The 22,621-nt window shown below is 40.3% G+C and overlaps 1 protein-coding gene across 1 annotated transcript in view; it reads right to left on the bottom strand.

Moving 5' to 3' along the window:
* LOC127793305 (molybdenum cofactor sulfurase) overlaps nt 1-22,621 on the bottom strand; it is a 103,041-nt gene that overhangs the window by 4,203 nt on the left and 76,217 nt on the right. The window contains exon 15 of the mRNA XM_052324152.1: nt 11,594-11,745. Within this exon, the coding sequence (XP_052180112.1) occupies nt 11,594-11,745 (152 nt within the window). The remainder of the gene's footprint in view (nt 1-11,593; nt 11,746-22,621) is intronic.

Genomic DNA, 22,621 nt, shown 5'->3' with positions numbered 1-22,621 from the left:
TACAATTCTTCTCCTGCTTAAGCTCTTGGGCAGTTTGATGTTTTGTGCAACATTAGTTTTCACCTTGTTTATTCCCCGGGGGGTGGGTTTATAATTCAGGAAGAAAGTTGGGGGTGGGGGAGGTGAAAGAGGTGGGTTAATATTCTTCTTCTTCCAACAAATCATGTGTCCTGGTAAATACTCATTTCATCACAAAAATAATAGTCAATAAAGTAGGAATCATGCAAAAACCTTTGTGCAACAGATCAAACCATAGCTGTGAATGCTGTACTGAACAAGGTATCAAATTTGTTATTGGTACAATACAGTATTGGTATTGGACAGTACTGTGGTACCATTTCAAGTATATTTCTATAAGAAATAACAATATTATATATTATAAAAATATGTACAATTGTAATAGATTTCCTATACAAAAGACACAAGAGAAGCATATTAAGTATTTTTTAAACAAATAATAATGATAACATTTAAAGAAATTATACTATGCAATACAGATATGTGTATAAGGACACAACATTATATCATTAAGAGCAAACAAACAATTTATTGTTACAATATAATAATGCCTCCTACCCGACTCCTAAATTAAAAAGTGGGGTTAGAGAGAGAATGTCTCGCTGGGTGGGGGGGGGGGCGATTTCCGTGTTCCTACATTCCGCTGCCTCACTTTGTGATTTCTCTGATTATTTTTCAAGTGCTGTTCAGTGATTCTTGGTCCAGAGTCTCATTGTTCATGGATTAGCTTCAGTGATTTGCTCTGGATTGGCTGTTCAACGGGTCAGCGCTCGGATCCATTGAAGCAGATTTCAAATGTTTTCAAAATTTCGAAATTCCTGCCTCCCACTTTTTTGAATTTTCAGCGTGCATCTGGGTGAATACCCATGAAGTTCGCCTTTGATTCTTCTTAGTGGTGGTCCCCGACCTCCATCCTTGGAGGCTCCTTGCTGTTCCACCGCTCTTTGCTCTTGGGGGCCTCGGGCCATGTCAGACCACTGTGGGTCTTTGGACATCTAGGTGGCTGTTATTTTCTGCGGTCATCCTTCATGGCCAGTAAAGATGCTCCACCAACGGGTTTGACAGATCCAGCTATCGAAACATGTATTAATGGCGATGCTTTATCAACAAGTGCTTCAGCTATGCCAGATAATGAGGGACCCGAATCATCCACTACCAAGTCATGCACCTTGGGGGATGAGGATACTGTCTCGGTTAACAAGGTGGAAGGGCCCAGCGAGAATAGTCCATCTGTTCCTTCTGCTCCCAAAGCTTCAGGCCCATGGGTGGGACTATTTAAGAACTCCAAGAAGCAACAAGTTCATGGTTTCGCTCTACCAAAATTTGAGAACAGTGGCGAGATGCTCGTTGTTGATCCGATGGAGGTAGATAATGTTGAGAGAGCTCTGGGACATTGTTTGATGGGCTACTTTGCTGGGAAATTCCCAGGGAAACAAGCCTTACTGAAACTATGCAGCTCGTGGAAAATCCCATACCAATATTTCCCCCATTCAAGTGGATGGCTGGTTTTCAAGTTTGGGGATGCTGAATCAAGGGACCTTGTGCTCAGGGGAGGGCCGTACTTTGCATTTGGGCGTCTCTTGTTCCTAAAGGTCATGCCCAAATGTTTTGATTTTGATGAATCTCTGGATGTCCATCTGCCTCTATGGGTCAGATTTCCGGGCCTTCCTATTGACTTCTGGAATCCAACATTGCTTGGTAGGATTGCATCAAGATTGGGTGTTCCTATTGCGAGCGACAGAAACACAGCAACTAAAGAGAGGCTTTCATTTGCTCGGGCTCTTGTGGAGATTGATGTGTCTAAAGACCTGGTCCGTGAGGTCACATTTAAGATGCCGTGTGGTGAGCTTCGCCATCAGCGTGTTGTTTACGAGTACGAGCCACAATTCTGTCCTCTTTGTATGCTTTTTGGTCACACCCGTCAAAGCTGTAAGGCCAGTAAGCAAAAATCGGTTCCATCTGAGGGGCCTGTCCAGAGCCCTGAGCTGGTTCCTGTGATGGGTGATAAGATCCCAGATCCTATGCAGCAAAAGGATCCTCCATTAAAGGAGCAGGAACATATATGCGTCGAAGTCAGTGCTGATGCCTTAGTGCCGGATAAGGGTCAACCTGATCCTACAAAGAAGAAAGCTGCCAAATCGAAGTCCCCCAAGAAGAAGAATAAGAGCAATCCCTCCCCAAAAGGAAAGGAAATCTCTGATCCTTCCCAAGCGGGCAAGGTCTCAGTTCAAATGGCAGGGTCCCACCAGGAGGTGATTTCTGCCTCCACTTCTGCTGATCCGCCTCAATCAGTCCCTCATGTGGAGCAGGCCATTGACCTTCCTTCTTCCCAGTTGGTGCACATTGAGGACAGTGACACGGGGGGCCCATTCACCATGGTGACTTACAGGAAGAGAAGTAGTAGGCTAAGGCAGGTCCAAGAGGATCATCTCGCTGAGGCAACCATGGCAGAAGTGCAGAGTCCCTTGCCCGCATTAGTGGGTCCCTCTACTAAGGTTAAGGCCCCCAGCCTGAAGAAAAGTGTCAAGAGGGGTCCGCCCTCCGAAAGTCTTCATGATCTGTGCCAGTTGGAATATAAGAGGATTTAATATGCCCCTTAAGCATTCCGGGGTCAGGGACCTCATGAATCGTTATAACATTGCTGTTATGGGAATTTTAGAGTGTAAGCTGAATTCTGAGAAGCTTCAAAGGATCATGGCAACCAGGTTTCAAGGGTTGAGTGAGTTGAATAATTTTCACTCCCATCAAGCTGGTCGCATTCTTATTCTATGGGACTCGTCGAAGGTGGCTCTTGAGCCTATTGATATCTCTCCGCAAGTTATCCATTGCAAAGCTATCTGTAAGGTTTCCCTTATTTCCTTCTCTATTAGCTTTGTATATGCCATGCATTCTATAGTCGACAGGAGGCCATTATGGAGCAATCTTAGGGACTTTGGGGCTCTTTGTTCCTCCCCTTGGTTGGTCTTGGGTGATTTTAACAACGTTTTAAGCATCGGGGACAGATGTAATGGCTCAGAGATTACCCCCTATGAAGTCAAGGACTTTGTAGAATGCTGTGTTTCTTCAGGGCTTTCTGACTTGCAGTCCCTTGGTTGTCGCTATACTTGGTCAAACAACTCGGTGTGGAGTAAGCTTGACAGAGCCATGGTGAATAATTGCTGGATTTCCGAGGGTCTCCAAGGTTGTGCAAATTTTCTCCCGTCAGGATTCTTATCTGACCATTCCCCTTGCCTGGTCACTCTTTTCCATCCTTCTAGACCTTCCAACAGGCCGTTCCGTTTCTTCAATATGTGGGCTGATCACGATGATTTTCAAGCCCTGGTCAACCATCATTGGTCGCATCAGTTTTTTGGGTTCAAACAGTTCATTTTTTGTAAGAAGCTTCGCAGCCTTAAGGAGCCTTTAAAGCAGCTCAACTCTGCTCATTACACCCATATTTCAGCCAGAGCTGATAAGGCTTCTTGTGATCTTAAAGTTGCTCAGCTTGCCCTGCATGATGACCCTGCCAACCATGAGCTCCAAAATAAGGTGGCTGAGTTACGGAAATCAACCAGCTTCCTTAAAAATGCTGAGAGGCAATTCCTTGGTCAACTTGCTAAATGCAAGTACATCATGAACAGCGACAAATGCACCAAATTCTTTCACGCCCTTGTTAAGCGGAATGCCAAGAGAAATTATATTGCATCGATCACCAGGGATGATGGCTCAATTTCCTCTTCTCAGCAGCAAGTGGCCAATGAGTTCCTTTCTTATTATCAAAATTTGCTCGGTGTTTCCAGCAGCTGCCAGCCGGTTGATTTCAGTGTCTTTGATGCGGGTCCAAGAGTATCTTCTGATCAGGTTGATGCCCTTGCCAAGCCCATCTCTATGGTTGAAATTAAAGAGGCGCTTTTTGACATCGGTGATGGTAAATCTCCTGGGCCAGATGGCTTTTCTTCTTACTTCTTCAAGAAAGCTTGGCCCACGATTGGAGTTGATTTCTCTGAAGCAGTCTTGGAATTTTTCAATGCCACCTCCCTTCTTAAACAGATCAACCACATTGCTATCGTGCTCATTCCGAAGTCTTCCCATTCTCCTTCAGTAGGAGATTTCAGGCCTATATCATGCTGCAATGTCACCTACAAGGTCATTTCCAAGATCTTAGCAGCGAGAATGGCCCCTGTTATGAACTCCATCATTGATCGTGCTCAGGCTGCTTTTATTGAGGGGAGGGGCTTGGTTGAGAACATTCATCTTGCCCAAGAGCTTCTCAGGAAATATAACAGGAAGCGGATCTCTCCGCGTTGCATGATCAAAGTTGATCTTCGCAAAGCATTTGATTCTGTCAGTTGGGTCTTCATCGAGGCTGCTCTATCCGGTTTGGGTTTTCCCCAACAATTTATTGGGTGGATCATGCAGTGCGTCTCAACCACCTCTTTTCCCCTTATGATTAATGGCAGCTTGCACGGGTTTTTCCAAGGGAGAAAAGGGCTTCGCCAAGGAGATCCTCTGTCCCCCTTCATATTCGTTTGCTGCCTTGAGTATTTTTCCAGGTCCATCAAAGTGGCAACCAATAATTCAGAATTCAATTTCCATCCCAAGTGTGGTGATCAGAGGATCATGCATCTAGCTTTTGCGGATGACCTGCTTCTTATGGCAAGGGGTGACCCCATTTCTATAAAAATTCTCATGGACTGCCTCAATGGATTTGGGGCTGTTTCAAGCCTCTCAGCAAATGCCTTTAAATCCAGCCTATACTCTGCTGGCATAGCGGGTCCCGATCTTGAAGATATTCGAAGCCTAACTGGTTTTCCCAATGGGTCCATGCCATTTAGATATCTTGGTATCCCTCTTGCGGCTGAAAAGCTCAAAGTCTCACATTATGCCCCGTTTGTGGACAAAATGGCAGCTTTCACCAGTGCATGGCCCTCCGCCTCTCTATCTTATGCTGGCAGGGCAGAATTAATTCGTGCTGTGCTTCAAGGTGTAGAGAGTTTTTGGCTCTCCATCCTGCCTATTCCTTCAGCGGTTATTGTTCGCATCATCCGTTTATGCCGTGAATTCCTTTGGAACTCCAAGCACCCTCTTGTGCCTTGGAAAGACATCTGTTTGCCTAAAAAAGAAGGTGGTCTCGGTTTCAAAGATATTAAAGTTTGGAACCTTGCCCTTCTTGCCAGATCTCTGTGGGACATCCATCAAAAGAAGGATTCTCTTTGGGTCAAATGGGTATCTCATGAATATCTCAAGGGACAGTCCGTGTGGGCATGGTCTGGCAGAAGTGATGACTCCCTTCTTCTTAAGAAGCTACGCTGGATAAGGGACAAAATTCTGCTAGAAGCTGGGTCTAATGATGCTACCATAACTCCCTTAGATAGCTGGGTCAACAATGGTCGCTTCTTCATTTCGGCCGCTTATAATTTCTTTCGCGACAAAGGCCCTTTGAGGGTCTGGGCATCTGATGTATGGCACCCGAGTGTGGTGCCTAAGCATGCTTTCACCCTTTGGCTGGCTGCCAAAGCAAAGCTTCTTACGAGGGACAGGCTGCTTTATCTTGATATTGACAGAAATTGTGCACTATGTGGGACTGATGTGGAGACCAACAGTCACCTATTCTTTCAATGCCCTTTCAGCAAATCAGTTTGGGGCAGCATCCGTGAATGGCTGGGACTATCGAGGCTCATGAGCACTATTCCAAGTGCTTTAAAATGGTTAAAGAAAGAAGCTCGAGGATCATCGTGGCAAGCCAAGGTCAAGAGGATTGCTCTTGCCTGCACTGTTTACTACCTTTGGAACACAAGGAATAGGAAGATTTTTGAAGACAATATGCCTTGTATTGATTCTGTCATTCGTAGGATCAAAACACAAGTATACATGGTCACTTTTACTTTGTATCCTCATGTTTTGATTCAGTTTGAGGCCCTCTCTATGGGTCACTGATTGTTTTCCTGGGTATGCCCAGTGTACTTGTACAGTTTTTTTGATCTTTATACATTTACCTTTGATAAAAAAAAAAAAAAAACAGAATAAGTATGAGAAACAAATGTACAGAATGCAAACAAATAGCAGGAAAGAAATATTTTCAACAAATTGAATACAAATAGAGAAACAGTGAAGCGAGAGCTTCAAGGTCGGACAGAAAGGAAATCGAGATGAATAAGACCTCGAGAGAAAAATATTATTGAAGAATAGAGAAATTGTTACATCAAAACAATTAAGGACTTGATTGTCCTTATATACAAACTAAATTATATACTACTGCCTACCAGAAATACTTAATTGATAACCAATCACAACAGTAAATAAGAAACAAAAGACAGAAACAATATCAGCTACTCTTCTACACTCCCCCTCAAATTAGGCTCCCTTGGCAGCATTAAGCCTGCTGAACCACCTGCAGCTGTTGTAGATAACAACTGTACTTTAGAATCAGCACAAACAACAGGCTGAGAGGGACTCATGGGTGACTGCTGAAGCCTTAGCTTGTTGCGCAGAAATACAAACCGATCCCTTGATAAATCCTTTGTAAGAATATCAGCCACCTGATGAAGAGTAGGTACATACCGAACATCAACATCTCCATTTTCAATTTTCTCACGGACAAAATGCACATCAACTTCAATGTGCTTTGTCCTAGAGTGAAAAACAGGGTTCTCAGCCATACTCTTAGCTACTAGGTTGTCACACCACAAGATAGGAGTCTTCTCACAAGGATACCCCGGCTTTGACATCAACAACTTCAACCACAAGATTTCTATAACTCGTTGGGCCACTGCTCGGTAGTCTGCTTCTCCTACTGACCAAGTCACCACCGATTGCTTCCTAGAGCCCCAGACCAGTAAGTTACAACCAAGAAACACATATAACTCATTGGTAGACTTGCGGGTCACCTTACACCTGGCATGATTCGCATCTGTAAAAACATGCAGAGACATATCTTGAGGAGAAGGTGTAAACATCAGCCCCAGATGAGGAGTACCCTTAAGATACTTCAACAGTCTTTTGCAGGCCTGTTAGTGTTGAACTTTAGGAACTGAAAGAAACTGGCTTAACTTATTTATTGTGAATGCAATATCTGGCCGAGTGTAAGTCAAATACTCTAGGGAGCCTATTATGGTTCGATAAAATGAAGGCTCAGAAAAGAGATCACATTCATCAGTCAAAGATAGGCCCGAAGTCATAGGTGTTGGATAAGATTTATAGTTATCCATCACTGCTTTCTTTAACAAATCCATGGCGAACTTGGATTGTGTGAGATAAAGACCAATGGAGTTTCTATACACTTCAAACCCAAGAAAATAGTTAACCGACCCAAGAGTTAAAAGTGCAAAATTCTTGTCCAAATCATGAATACACTCCTAAAGAGCCAAGGAGTCTGAACCAGTCACCAAAATATCATCAACATATACTAGGACAAACAACACATAACGAGAAGTCCTTTTAATGAAAAGAGAGGCATAAAAAACTTCTTTCTTAAATCCCCACTGTTGTAAGGCTCCCTTTAGCTTATTATACCAAGCATGAGGGGCTTCGCGTAGACCATATAAGGACTTTTTCAACCGATAAATGTGGGTAGGAAACTCAGGGCTAACAAACCCTTTTGGTTGCCTTATAAAAATAGCCTCACCAAGATCACCATTCAAGAAGGCATTGCTGACGTCAACCTGCTGAATATCCCAACCGAAGGTGACTGCCAAAGAGAACAAAACCCTAATAGTAGGAGCCTTAACCACCGGACTAAAGGTCTCACTGTAATCAACACTAGGGTTTTGAAGAAAACCTTTTGCAACTAGCCGAGCCTTATGTTTTAAAACAGATCCATCAGAATTATATTTCAGCCTAAACACCCATTTGCAATCAATCAGGTTCATATAAGAAGAAAATGGAACCAAAATCCATGTCTGATTGCGTTGAAGAGCGGTATATTCTTCATTCATAGTTCTAACCCACTTAGGATCTAAAAAAGCCTCTTGAACTGAATTGGGTTCTTAGGTGCTTACTAAAGCATATGGAGAGGAAACTGGAAGATGTTTGGCCTTGAACCGGGTGATCATAAGATGAATGGATGGAGCAGGAGTGAGCTTAGATTTAGAAGGATTAGGGTGATCAGGTTGAAGAGAAGATGGAGTATATCTCAAACACTCTGGAGGTCTAGGTAAGGGTTGAGCAGAAGGATTATCAGGTATGCAGGAAGGAACAATAGAGGACAAAGGAGAGGATTGTGATGCTTGAGGATATACCGAAGAGAAAGGACGGAAAGGAAAAGAAGAAATGGAATGAAGAGTAGAAGTAGATTGATTAGAACAAACATTTGAAACAGAAGATGGAGAGTTACAACTTGAGGAGGAAGTCCACAATGTAGAATAAGGAAATTCCTCTAAATTAAACTTGACATGACAAGAAATATAGACTCTCCTTGAGGGGTGCAAACACTTGAAACCAGCATGCTCATGGCTATAGCCTAGAAATACACATTTGGTTGAATAAAATTGAAATTTGTGCTTGTTATAGGGTCGAAGGAAGGGAAAACAAGCACAATCAAACAATTGTAATTACATATAATCAGGCTCTTTATGGTAAATGACTAAAAATGGGGACTAGAATTTTAAGGTAGAAGCTGACAAAAGATTAATGATATGGACAACAATAGTAAATGCTTCTACCCAAAATTTTAAGGGCATTTGGGCATGAGCTAATAAGGTAAGGCCCATTTCAGCTATGTGGCGATGTTTATGCTCAGCCACACCATTCTGTTTGTGTGTATGAGGATAAGTGAATCTAGGTTGAATGCCACAAGCAATAAGATAAGGTATAAAGACTTTGAACTCACCACCATTGTCAGTTTGAAGAGCTTTGAGTTTGGTATTATACTGGAGTTCGGAAAGCTTGTGAAATGTTTTAAAAATGGCTAAGGCATCAAAGGATATAGCCATGTGTACCTAGTGTATGCATCAACAAAAACAATATAGTATCTAAACCCCTCAGTGGACAGCATTGGTGCTAGTCCCCATAAATCGAAATAAACAAGTTCTAGGGGAGCTTTGGCTGTAATCATGCAATCATCAAAAGGAAGTTGATGCATTTTACCTATCTTGCAAGAATCACAAAAGAACATATTCGAACTTGAAGACCAATTTTATTCAACACGAGTCGAAGTACATGTAAAGAAGGATGTCCTAATTTGTCATGCCACTGCTGACAAATTTTAGAAACATAGGAAGCAATAGGAAAAGAGGACTTAGTAGACTAAGCTAGTCCTTTACATTTATTTGAAAAAGAACAATCTATAGAAGCAGAAGCAGCTTGAATTTGTCTTGACAAGGAAGCTGCTGGTATTCTTGACTTAGAAACAAAATCAGGCATCAATCTAGGATCAAAGGTTGGAACAAGACGATACAATCCATCTCTAAGAATCCCTCGAAGCAGCACACAACCTGACTTATTGTCCTTAACAAAATAAGAGTCAGAATGAAATTCAGTAATCAGGTTATGATCCTTAGTCAACTGAGAAACACTGATAAGATTCTGTTGCATAGACGGAACATGCAACACATTAGGTAAGGACAAAAAAGTTTGAGGAGAAGTTTGTGTGCACAGGTGACCAGAGCTAATATGAGAGATAGGTAACTTCTTACCGTTGCCAACTGCAACTCTATCATTGCCGCCATAAGGAGAGTGAATGGACAGGTTGTTCAAGTTGGAGGTGATATGATTTGAGGCACCGAAGTCCACAATCCACGAAGTGTCACCACGAGAGGTTGATATAGGAGAGAGGTAGAAAATGAAGAGGACATGTTTGAAGGTGAGGGCAAGCTGCCATAGTAAACCTCAGAATTAGCAACTAAGTAGGCTTCATTAGAGCCGATGGGATGAGCCACGAATGACTGAGGATTATGTACCAAAGAACCACCGCCTCTACCCAAAATTAGGACTAGAAGATAATGATGAGCTCCTCTGAAAGTTCCGATCAAACCGATGGTAACAATGGTCGGCCAAATGACCAGGCCTTCCACAAAGCTGATAATACATTCTATGTTCAGAGGACCGGCCACATCCTCGTCCTCTATAATTTCCACCTCTAAAAGGCACACCTTTAGAACCAACACCACCTCTAGACACTCCAGAATCATCCTTTGTCCATTGTGAGGTCAAATTAACACTTGCAGATCCAATATTATAGACAGAAGAAACACTAGAGGTGTTCTTAGCAGCAAGCCGCTGTTCATGCATTAATAAAAGGTATTGGACTTTGTCTATGTCAATATCATCGATCTGGTAACAAATTAGACTTATGACAATCTCAAAATCACTATCCAAGCCATGCAAAATGGCCATCAACAGTTCTCTATCACTCAATGGCTCTCCGATAGCAGCTAGGGCGTGTCCAATACTTTTAAGTTTTAGAATGTAATCATTGACTGACAGATCATTCTTCTTCATAGACCTTAATTGTTGCTTTAATTGAAACGATTTTGCAATAGTTTGTTGTGAGTATAAGTTTTCAAGCACACTCCAAACTTCAGATGAAGACTCACAGTGAATAACTTGTGCTAAAACATCCTTCTCCATAGTTGAAAATAACCAGCCTAAGAGAAGTTGATTTGACTTGATCCAATTGAGATAATCGGGATTGAGCACTTGAGCATCGCGATCTGGATTCTCTAGATCGCGAATGTATTGCACAGGTGTTGGAGCCTTGTTAATGTACTATTGCAAATCGAACGCCCTAATCGCCGTTGAAATCTGAGCTTTCCAGAACAGATAGTTGCTGGAGTCCAATTTGATCAGAACAAAACTAAACGCCTTCGCCATCATTGTAAAGTCCGGCTGTGATACCGACAATAGTACAGAATTGAAGCGAGGCAATGAAGAGGAGCTAACGGTGTGAGGAGAAGACATCGATGTGAGTCAAATTGAGCTCTGATACCATGAAGCGAGAGCTTCAAGGTTGGACAGGAAGGAAATCGAGATGAATAAGACCTCGAGAGAAAAATATTATTGAAGAATAGAGAAACTGTTACATCAAAACAATTAAGGACTTGACTGTCCATATATACAAATTAAATTATACACTACCGCCTACCAAAAATACATAATTGATAGCCAAGCACAACAGTAAATAAGAAACAAAAGACAAAAACAATATCAGTTACTCTTCCACAAACAGGACCATTTGATTGAAGTAGGATAATCTGATTTCATACAAATTTTGAACTAACAGAGAAATAGGGCCATCAGATTGCTTACACATTTTTGAACAAATTGTATAGGAATAGTAATTATACAAGTTGCAAAGAATCTTGGAGAGAGAGAGACAGAGAGAAATCAAAATAAGATGATTGATCACTGATCAGTGATATACCGAAGTACTAATTCAAACTTCCTCTTATCAACATAAATAGTAATCAGAGTATCATTGCTTAATTAGATGGATCTATTAATTTCAATGCTACAAGCCTTATGAATCTGCTCGAATGTGTAGTACATTTAAGATGAAATCAACGGTAAGTGCAACAATTTTAATAACTAAGAACCCAGTACATTTAAGATCAAATTAATAGTGGTTGGGATACAAGATGGTGGACATTTAATAGTGTACCTCTGGGAATATATGCCCAATTCATCTCCCCCAGCCATAGATGAATCTGTTTTTAGTCTGATCTGCAGTTTCATTTTGCAACGAGGGGACTCTACAAACAATATGCCTAAATTGAGGTCAATAGATGTACTTATAGAAGACATTTCTGGAACCTACAAAACCAAATAAAACTGAATTAGAACATATCCTACATACTGAAAACAGATTAAATCTTTTTCATTGTGATATTATATGCATGGAAGAGTAGAAGTTATTTAACAAAAATCAAATATCTAATGAGAACTGACAAGCAAGGATGAGATTCATTAATCAGTTTCCAAGAAGTTATATTTCACATTTTTTTTTTGGTTAGAAAACGAGCAAATTAGTATCCTTCCTAATATTGTTTGTATCGTGTATAGTGTTGATTGTTTTCTGATTTGATTGTATTTACAATTGTAAGTTGTTTCCTTTTCTGTACATATTTCCTAAGTTAGTTTAGGAAACTATCTAATTAGGAAACTTCCTAATTAGACTTAGGAAACTGCCTATACGAGTGATAGGCATGTATACATGTTTTATTTTCCCCTTAGAATGAATACGATTGGATATTTTTTCCCTTCTTGACATGGTATTAGAGCCTTAGGTTCTACCTTAGAAGTAAGGCCTTCCTCGATCGTTTGTGGCCGAAACCTTCTTTGATCCAATCTTCTTTCATAACCTTAGAATCATGACCGACTCCATAGAATTCGGTAGCACCAATGAAGTTCATTTTTTGGGCAGTTCTAGTAGTGGTGCGATCACCGGTGGAGAATTAAAAAATAACCAAGAAGCCTATCTGTTGAATGGAAAGACTACCTCAAGTGGTCCCAACTAATTAGGACGTTCCTGAAAGGCAAGGGAAAGTTGATTCGCTTGGAACTGGGCCTAAAAAAAGTGATCTCGCATATGCTTCTTGGGATGGAGAAGACTCACTGGTAGTGTCCTGCCTTTGGAACTCCATGATTCCAGAAATTAGTGTCACAATGATGTTTCTTACCACGACTATGGAGATTTGGAAAGTTATGAAGATCACATATTTGAAGGTAAACGATGATGCTCAAATCTATGAAATTAGGATTAAGGTAGTAGCCACTAAACAAGGGACTTAGTCTATAACCGAGTATGCAAATTTACTGCAAACCTTGTGACAAGAATTGGATCACTATCAGTGTATCTAAATGAAGTGCAGTGAGGATGTTGCCATTCAAAAGAGATTTGTGGAGAAGGAGAGAACCTACGATTTTCTTGCAGGACTCAATGTAGAGTATGATGCAGTTAGGGTCCAAATCTTTGGCAAGTCTGAATTGCCTTCTTTAAATGAGGCAATATCAATAGTGCGTGCGGAGGAAGGCAGAAGGGGGGTGATGCTGGAGACAAATCCTATGGAGGGTTCAAGCTTGTTAACCTTGAAAGGCCTTGGTTAGGAGAGATTAACAAGAGAAGATAGGAAGCCTTCGGATTTAGCTAAAACCACAAACAAGGATAATTTGTGGTGCACATACTGCAAGAAGCCTAGACACACCATTGGAAAATGCTGGAAGCTTCATGGTAAGCTAGGTAAAGGGGGACAACCAAAGGGACAAGCCTATGTAGCCAATAGCCAGTAGATTACAGAGGGTAAAGCTCTAGACCAAGCTGAATCAATGGAGCTAAACCGGGAAGAAATAGAGAAATTAAGGAGTTTGTTGGGAACTCTTGAAAAAGGGTCAGGGCAAGTACTTCTAACTTATCCTTCATAGGTATTACTTCCACCTCTCTTATCTTACACGCTTCAGACATAGCCTTGAAAAATACTTGGATTCTTGACTCTAGAGCCACAGACCATATGACCCCTTCCTTTCACAGCTTTTGTCCTACAAACCATGTCCTAGTACAAGGTCCACTTCTCTTATCTTACACGCTTCAGACATAGCCTTGAAAAATACTTGGATTCTTGACTCTGGAGCCACATACCATATGACCCCTTCCTTTCATAGCTTTTTGTCCTATAAACCATGTCCTAGCACAAGGAAAATAGTGTTGGTTGATGGATCCTTAACAACTATAGTTGGACAAGGGGATATCCTCATAAACAACCATCTAACCTTGAAACATGTTCTTCATGCCCCTAAGCTTTCACTAATCTTGTTTCCATTCAAAGGTTAACCCATGATGCTAATTGTCGTGTCATCTTCTATCATTCATTTTCTGAATTTTTGGAAAAGGACTTGAGGAAGATGATTGGGCATGCTAGGGTAAAGGATGGCCTCCATCATCTTGAAGACCTTAGCGAATAGATTGCTAAAAGGCTGATTTTCCTTGTATCGTTTTTAGTTAAACCTAATAAGGATTTACTTTGGCTTCATCATTTTCATCTAGGACATCCATCTTTTAAAGTTCTTAAGTTTATGTTTCCCTCTTTGTTCAAGGGATTAGATGCTAGGGATTTCCAATGTGATGTATGTGAACTAGCTAAACATAGAAGGGTTTCATTCCCCCTCAATAATAATAGAAGTTCACTTGCTTTTGATCTAATTCATAGTGATACATGAGGTCCTTCTTCGGTTCCTAATCTCTCAGGGGCTCGGTGGTTTTTGTTGTTTGTAGATGATTGTACACGAGTGGTTTGGCTTTATCTATCAAAGGCTAAATCAGAAGTGTGCACTATCTTTCCGAATTTTTGCTATATGATTAAAACTCAATTTGGGGCTGAAATAAAAAGGGTCTGAACAGATAATGCTAAAGATTTCTTCAACCAAACCTTATCCAGTTTCTTCCAACAAAAGGTAGAACTCCAACCTGAAAAGCTAGCTTAACAGGTGGAAGGATCCTCCTCCTTATATATAGCCCAGGTCTCCCTTGTGAAGGCGATGTGGATTCTCAACACTCCCCCCCACATCGAAACTTCTTCAGTAACTGATACATGCCCAAGTGATCAGGCATGGTACTAGTCCATGACCACGACAGCCAAGGGTTAGCTCTGATACCATGTGAGAAGTTAGAGGTAGAACTCCAACCTGAAAAGCAAGCTTAACAGGTAGAAGGATCCTCCTCCTTATATATAGCCCAGGTCTCCCTTGTGGAGGCGATGTGGGATTCTCAACAAAAGGGTATAATCCATGAGTATTCTCGTGCCTATACCTAACAGTAAAATGGGGTGGCCGAGAGAAAAAATGACCATTTGCTAGCTGTTACAAGGGCTTTGTTGTTCCACAATAATGTTCCTAAACATTATTGGGGAGAAGTTGCTTTGACAACAACTTATGTCATTAATAGGTTACCCTCTAGAAGTCTCAACTCCAATAGTCCAATTCAGCTTCTTTCTAAAGCTTTTCCAGCTTTTCATGCCATCTAATGGACTCTGTCCTAAAGTGTTTGGTTGTGTGAGTTTTGTTCATAACCACTCACCTAATAGAGGTAAATTGGACCCTAGAGCCCTTAAATGTATCTTTGTTGGGTACTCCTCCACTCAAAAGGGGTATAAATGTTTCATCCTCCATCCAAAAGATTTTTGTCTTAGCTGATGTGAGTTTTGTGGAGGAGAGTTCCTATTTCAGTAATTCTTATCCTTAGGGGGAGACTAAATTCTTGGAAGAAAGGAAGAGGGAATTGTTTCTTCCTACTCTTCCTTCTTCTTCCTCTAATCATTCTTTATCTCATCCAAAGGATATCCCACAGGATTCTCTAAATGTGATACATAGGGAAAATCTCCAGCCTTCTTCTAGTCCTCTAAAGGTGTATTTAAGAAGAAAGGCCTTAACTCCTCACCCTATGTATGCTGAATCATCAAAATCAGTTCCAGAATCCTATAATCCCAATTTTGAACCTAGTTCATCATCCATTTAGCCTATGCTATCCCCTGATCCAACTATATCAGAGCCTGATCCGAGTACCTATCAACAACCCAAACCTGAACTCAATGACTTGGACATTCCCATTGCCCTTTCTGAGGGCACCCAGACTTGCACTAAACATCCTCTCCATCTGTTCATGACCTACTCACACTTGTCTCCTACCCAGAAAGCCTTCTTAACCAACCTAAATGCTATTCCTATCCCAAAGATATTGTTTGAAGCATTAAGTAATGAAAATTGGAAGGATGTCATGATGGTTGAGATGGCAGCCCTTGAGAAGAACCAAACCTGGGAGTTGGTTAAGTTGCCAAAGAGGAAGAAGCTCGTAAGGTGTAAATGGGTGTTTACAGTGAAATACAAGTCTGATGGGTCTCTAGAAAGATATAAAGCTAGGTTGGTTGCTAAAGGGTATACCCAAACATATGGGGTGGATTACCTTGAAACTTTTGCCCCTGTAGCAAAAATGAATACTGTCAGGGTGTTGTTCATGGTAGCTAATTGTGACTGATCATTACATCAATTTGACGTAAAAAATGCATTGCTACATGGGATTTAGAGGAAGAGATTTATATGGAACTTCCCCTGGATTTGGGCTACAAACTAAAGAGGAGAATGTTGTATGCCGGTTGAAAAAGGCCTTCTACGGATTGAAACAGTCACCAGGAGCCTGGTTTGGGAGGTTTACTAGGGTTATACTTGGGTTGGGTTACAAGCAAAGTCAAGGTGACCACACTTTATTTGTACACCATTCAATCACAGGAAGAGTTATAGCATTGTTAGCGTATGTTGATGAAATCATTGTTATTGGTGATGACAAAGAAGGAATGGAACGCTTAATGGGGTGTTTGATTAAAGAATTTGAGATAAATGAGTTGGGAAAATTGAAATATTTTTTGGGCATAGAAGTAGCTCGGTCTAAGAAAGGAATATTCATTTCTCAACACAAATATGTGCTGGATTTTTTGGCTGACACTAGCATGCTTGGAAGCAAGGCACTTGATACACCCATTGAACCAAATCACAGAATTGGTATTGATTCAGAAGCAGGTATAGTGGATAAGGAATCATATCAAAGGCTAGTAGGGAGACTTATTTGTTTGTCTCATACACGGCTAGATATTGCTTATGTAGTGAGTGCGGCTAGCCAATTTATGCATAGCCCTAGGGAAAGTCATCTAAAGGCTATGTACAAGATTCTTCACTACCTTAAGGGAACTCCAGGTAAGGGTATTTTGTTTAAAAAGAGGTGAATTTGACTTTAGAAGCATACACAAATGCTAATTATGTAGGGTCCCTTGTTGATAAGAGGTCCACTTCAGGTTTTTGCACATTCCTATGTGAAAATCTTGTCACTTGGAGAAGTAAAAAAGAAAATGTGGTGGCTAGATCTAGTGCTGAAGCTGAATTCATATCTATGATCCTAGGTATATGTGAACTACTATGGCTAAAAATTATTCTAGAAGACTTGAAAAATAGGTGGTTAGCTCCTATGAGGCTCTATTGTGACAACAAGTCAACCATAAGTCCCATAACCCTGTTCAACATGATAGGACAAAGCATGTAGAGGTAGATAAGCACTTCATCAAAGAGAAACTTGAGAATGGCCTGATCTACACACCCTTTGTTCTTACAGGAGAGCAATTAGTAGATGTTTTGACTAAAGGCTTACTGAGTCATGTGTATCACAAGATATTGAGCAAGATTGGAATGCATGATATATATTCACCATCTTGAGGGAGAGTGTTAGACAATGAGCAGATTAGTAGCTTTCCTAATATTGTTTGTATAGTGTATAGTGTTGATTTTTTTCTGATTTGATTGTATTTACAATTGTAAGTTGTTTCTTTTTCTGTACATATTTCCTAAGCTAGTTTAGGAAACTATCTAATTAGGAAACTTCCTAATTAAAATTAAGAAACTGCCTATACGAGTGATAGGTGTGTATATATTTTTTGTTTTTCCCTCAGAATGAATACGATTGGATATTTTCCCCCTTCTTCTTAACATTTTTCATTTTCTGTTAGAAGGATGCAGCTTAGTAGTATTGTACAGTGTTGTTTCTCTTAGTTGTTCCTTGCATGAGTTAGTTTGTTTCGTAGAGCTGTATACCAAACTGTAAACAGATAATTTAGATCTTCTCCTTCCCTTTTGCCCCTCCCCTAAAAACTCTCTTTCTTGAGTCATAGAGCATGAGAGAGCATTTCACAACCTAGGGTTTCTGTGTGATCTGTTCTATTCTGTTGTGCTATCTGGTCTGATGTGGACTTGTAATCTGGAGTTGGATAGGAGTTGCGATTTGTTAGGGTTTTGATCTGGTTTTTTGTGATCAGTTCTGGAATTGCGATTTGATCGTCCCTGCTGATTCTTTTTCAATCTGAGCTTTCACACTTGGACAGTGTTACCTCCTGTTACTGTCTCAGGTGATTCTAATTAGCCTATTTCCAGTCAATCTCTTTGTCCTGGATTTGAGCTATAGCCTTGTCAAATTCTGGAGTGGTGAGTTCATCTTCTCCCGTGACTGTACTATCATCTTCTGGTATTCTTGCCATTACAACTGACAAATTGAATGGCAAAAATTCCCTTCTTGGCCTGCCTCTGTTACACTGTGGTTTCTAGGACATAGTGTAAGTGATCATTTGACCAAACAACTATCAGATATAGCTGAATCAGAGAGGAATTTATGGGAAAGAGTGGATGCACAGTTGGTTACAGTGTTGCGAAAGTCAATAGATGCTCATTTTGGACTGTTATTTTGTGTTTGAGACCTGTTTTGATATTTGGTCTCATGCTCAGCAGTTGTACACTAATGATATAGTGCATCTATACTCTTATCATTAATAACTTATTCTATAATCAGAAGGGAGATTCAGAAGTGGCTACTTATTTGGTTGAATCCAGTCTGCTGTCATAGATTTTAACGCTATGCTCCCTATTACAACTGACTTACAGAGCAATAGAAATAGAGGGACAAATAATTTAGGGTGCTTACCTTGGCAAGTCTTGGGGATAATATGGAGGGAATTTGTGCTCATATTTTGAGAAGTCCAGCTAATATGGACATGCAAGAGGTGTTTGCTTGGATTCTTCATAGCACACAGACCTTTTCTGAGGCTTCAATTGGAGAGCGATTTGTTCTTGCTTCTCAGACTCATGGATCATCGTTCTAGAGGTGGTCGAGGTAGAGGTGTTGGATGTGGCCAGGGTGGTAAACGACCAGTCTGTAATTACTGTTGTCATGCTGGTCATTATATAAGGATACTTGCTATGCTCTCTATGGTTGGCCTCCCAAGGGCAATTAGGCAGCCCCTGAGAGTGCAGAAGAGCAGTTAGTGGTGCCAAATATGTCTACTCATTTTGAGAGACCAATCCCTACCTACACTATCTTTGCTGAGGAGTTGGTAGAGTTTTATCAGTTGCAGGTGGCTTGGCAGGCATCCTCTTCTTAGTCTCTATTGCCCAAGTTGCGTCTTCCTCCACTATGTCATCCACCGGTACCTCATATGTCTTTCGAATTCCTCTCGTAGACCTTGGATTCTTGATTCTTGAAATAAGCTAAATCTTAAGAAAGCTTACTTTCTCTTATTGAATTCGAGAATGGGATATATATACACGAGAAACCACCTAAACTATCTCCTAAAAATCAAGAACATATTTGAATTAGGCTTAGAAGATAAAAACAAATCAATTGATATTTAAATTTCTGGGGTTACCTTTTTCTTTTCAACAGGCTGCCTCATCCCTTTAATCTCGGAAACTTCTCTTATCTACTAACAACCTTCTTATCCACTAATCTCAAGCATTTCTTCTACCAATTCCAACAATTCTACCTCTTCTAAACACATTTCTGTTAATAAATCTTTATTTTTCCACTTTTATTCATCTGTTTCCCTTCCTTTGATCATTGTGGCTGAGGGTTCTAAAATCATTCCCACAGATATAGGTAGGGCCGATCCATTTTGATCTACTCCTCTTAATTCTATATTACATATTCCTATTAGTCAACTCACTCATTCCCTTGGTTGTCGAGTTATCATTGATTTTGATTCTGTTCTAGTGCAGGACTGGGGTAGTATATAGATGATTGGCACTACGTGTGAGTTTGAGGGACTTTACCATCCTGCTTTGTCATCATCTATGGCAACTGCTTGTGCTACTACAATGGTATCTCCTCTAGATTCATTCCCGACTTGGTCATCCTCCTTTGTCCACTCTTCGGCAGGCAGTTCCTTCATTGTTCTCATTAGCTGTTCTAGAATGTGAGTCTTGTCAATTGGGTAAGCATGTTGGTACTTCCTATAATAGTAGTCTTAATAAACGAGTTGTTGCTCCTATTGATCTTGGACACTCTTGACATTTGGGGTCCTAGTAGAGTTAAATCTAAATAGGATTTCTCTAATTTTGTTACTGTTGGAATGCCAAGAGTTAATGATAATTGATAGGGTGTATTTTAAACAAGATTGCATCTATAAATTATGGACTGATAGATGATTGATTAGAGTAATTATAGGGATTGTACAAAGTCAAAACTTTCTATTTCTTGGTTTGTCTAATTCCTTGATTGTTGTACATTCTAGATGGTAAGATTGTAGATTTTTTGTCTGTATATTTCTATACAAAAGATAGTTTGTATCAATGAAATCATTCTTTTATCCAAAACTACTTTCTGTTCAGTTACATTAATTGATGATCATTCTCATTGTAATTGACTCGACTTAATGAGAGATTGTATTGAGTTGTTGTCTTTGTTCACTACCCTTTGCAATGAGATTACTACATAGTTTGGTTGTTTTATTCATATTCTTCGAAGTAATAATGCTAAGGAGTACTGTTCTATAGCTTTTTAAGCCTTTCTTTTATCTTGGGGTATTGTTCATCGATTCTTTTGTCTCATACTTTGCAACAAAATGGGGTGGTGAAACATAAAAATTGTCATCTTATTGAGATTGCTTGGACTCTTCTACTTCACATGCATGTTCATGTTTCTTTCTAAGATGAAACTATTCTCACTTCTTGTTATCTGATCAACCGTATGCCATCATTTGTTTTGAACGGGTCCATTCCACACACTTTACTTTTCCCTTGTGATCCTATCTACCCTATTCCTCCTCATATCATCGGGTCAACTTGTTTTACCCATCTTCTCTCACCTGGTCATGATAAATTAGCATATTGCTTTGTTAAATGTGTGTTTCTAGATTATTTTCGTCTTCAGAACAGATATACGTGTTACTCACCTAATCTTGGTAGATACTTTCTCTCTTATGATGTCACCTTCTTTGAGTTTGTGCCCTTTTTGTCTTCATCATTTGGTGCTTCCTCTTCCCATCTTCATGATGTTCTTTCTATTCCATCTTTCCTTTCTCCAATCCCAGTCTTTGTTGCTCCTTTTTAGGTTTATCATTATTGTTCTAGACCACCATCTTCTCTAGAGCCTCTTGTAGTAGCTCTAACGCCTCTGATTGCAGATGGTGATGTTCCTTCAGGCCCATGCCTTCCTTCAGAAGAAACCATTGTTTCAACTCCCTTCAGTTTTGCCCATGCTCTTGTTCATCGAGATACACAATCCACTCAAAACCCTCATCCTATTTATACTTTATGAGTTATCATTGTCACCATCCTATTTTGCTTTTGGTCATGCTCTTTCTTCTATTTCCATTCCTAAGAAAGATGCAAACGCTTCTTTCTTGGGTGGCAAGATGCTATAGCCGAGGAGATGTTTACCTTGTTGGCTAATGAGACATGGGATCTTGTTCCTCTCCTTGCGGGGGGGGGGGGGGGGGGCTACTGTTGGTTATTGATGGGTGTTTACTATTAAGGTTGGTTCATATGGCACCATTAAAGGCCTGGTCAGTTCGTCGAGATACGCAATCCACTCAAAACCCTCATCCTATTTATACTTTTATGAGCTATCATTGTCATCATCCCATTTCACTTTTGGTCATGCTCTTTCTTCTATTTTTATTCCTAAGAAAGATGCAAAAGCTTCTTTCTTGGGTGCTATGGCTGAGGAGATGTTTACCTTGTTAGCTAATGAGATATGGGATCTTATTCCTCTCCCTTGGGGGGTGTGTGTGTCTACTGTTGGTTATTGATGGGTGTTTACTATTAAGGTTGGTTCATATGGCACCATTAAAGGCCTAGTTAGTTGTTAAGGGCTATGCTTAGATTTTTGGGTTGGATTATGGTGATATATTCTCTCAAGTGGCTAAGATTGCTTTTGTCTATGTCTTTCTTACTATGGTTGCTATTTAGCAATGGCCTCTTTACCAACTAAATATTAAGAATGCTTTTCTCATGGTGACCTTTTGGAGGTGGTGTATTTGGGAGCAACCTCTTGGGTTTGTTGCTTAGGAGCAGTCTAGGGTGATGTGTCACTTGAACAAGTCTTGAAGCAGTCTCCTTGGTGTTGGTTTGGTCGCTTTAGTTCTATCATACAGTCTTTTGGTATGACTAGAAGTGAAGTCGATCATTCTGTTTTCTATTGCCATTCTACTATTGGTGTTATGTGCTTGGTGGTGTATGTAGATGACAGTGTTATTATTTGTAATGATAAAGTTGGTATTGGGTAGACATCTCTTTTTTTATTCGTGTGATGAGTTAATTCTTGGACACCCCTAGTTACAACCACTGACACCCCTTAATGCATATCTTGAGGCACATTAAGAGTGCTCCTGGTAAGGGCTTGTTTGAGAACAGGGGACATGAGTAGACTGTTGGATATACTAATGCTAATTGGGCTAGTTGTCCCATCAATAGATGCTCTACCTTAGGCTATTGCATATTGGTTGGAGGTAATTTAGTGTCTTGGAAGAGTAAAAAATTGAATGTTGTGGCTAAATCTAGTACTAAAGTAGAGTATTAGGCAATGGCCTTAGCCACATGTGAGTTGGTTTGGCTTAAACAACTTCTTGAGGAGTTGAGATTTGGAGATAGTTTTATTTGCGATAATCAGGCAACCCTACATATTGCCTCTAGTCTTGTTTTTCATGAGTGGACTAAACACATAGAGATAGACTCTCACTTTGTGAGACAAAAGTAAGGTTCAAAAGAGATTAGTATCTCGTTTGTTGGCTCTAATGACTAACTAGCTAATCTTCTTACAAAGGCATTACAAGGTCTACGGCTTGACTACATTTGTACCAAGCTAATGATATATACATACCTACTTGCAGGG

The sequence above is a fragment of the Diospyros lotus genome, unplaced genomic scaffold (genome assembly GCF_014633365.1).
Source record: "Diospyros lotus cultivar Yz01 unplaced genomic scaffold, ASM1463336v1 superscaf2, whole genome shotgun sequence".
Lineage (NCBI taxonomy): Eukaryota > Viridiplantae > Streptophyta > Magnoliopsida > Ericales > Ebenaceae > Diospyros > Diospyros lotus.
This window is presented reverse-complemented; position numbering and strand designations above follow the sequence as displayed.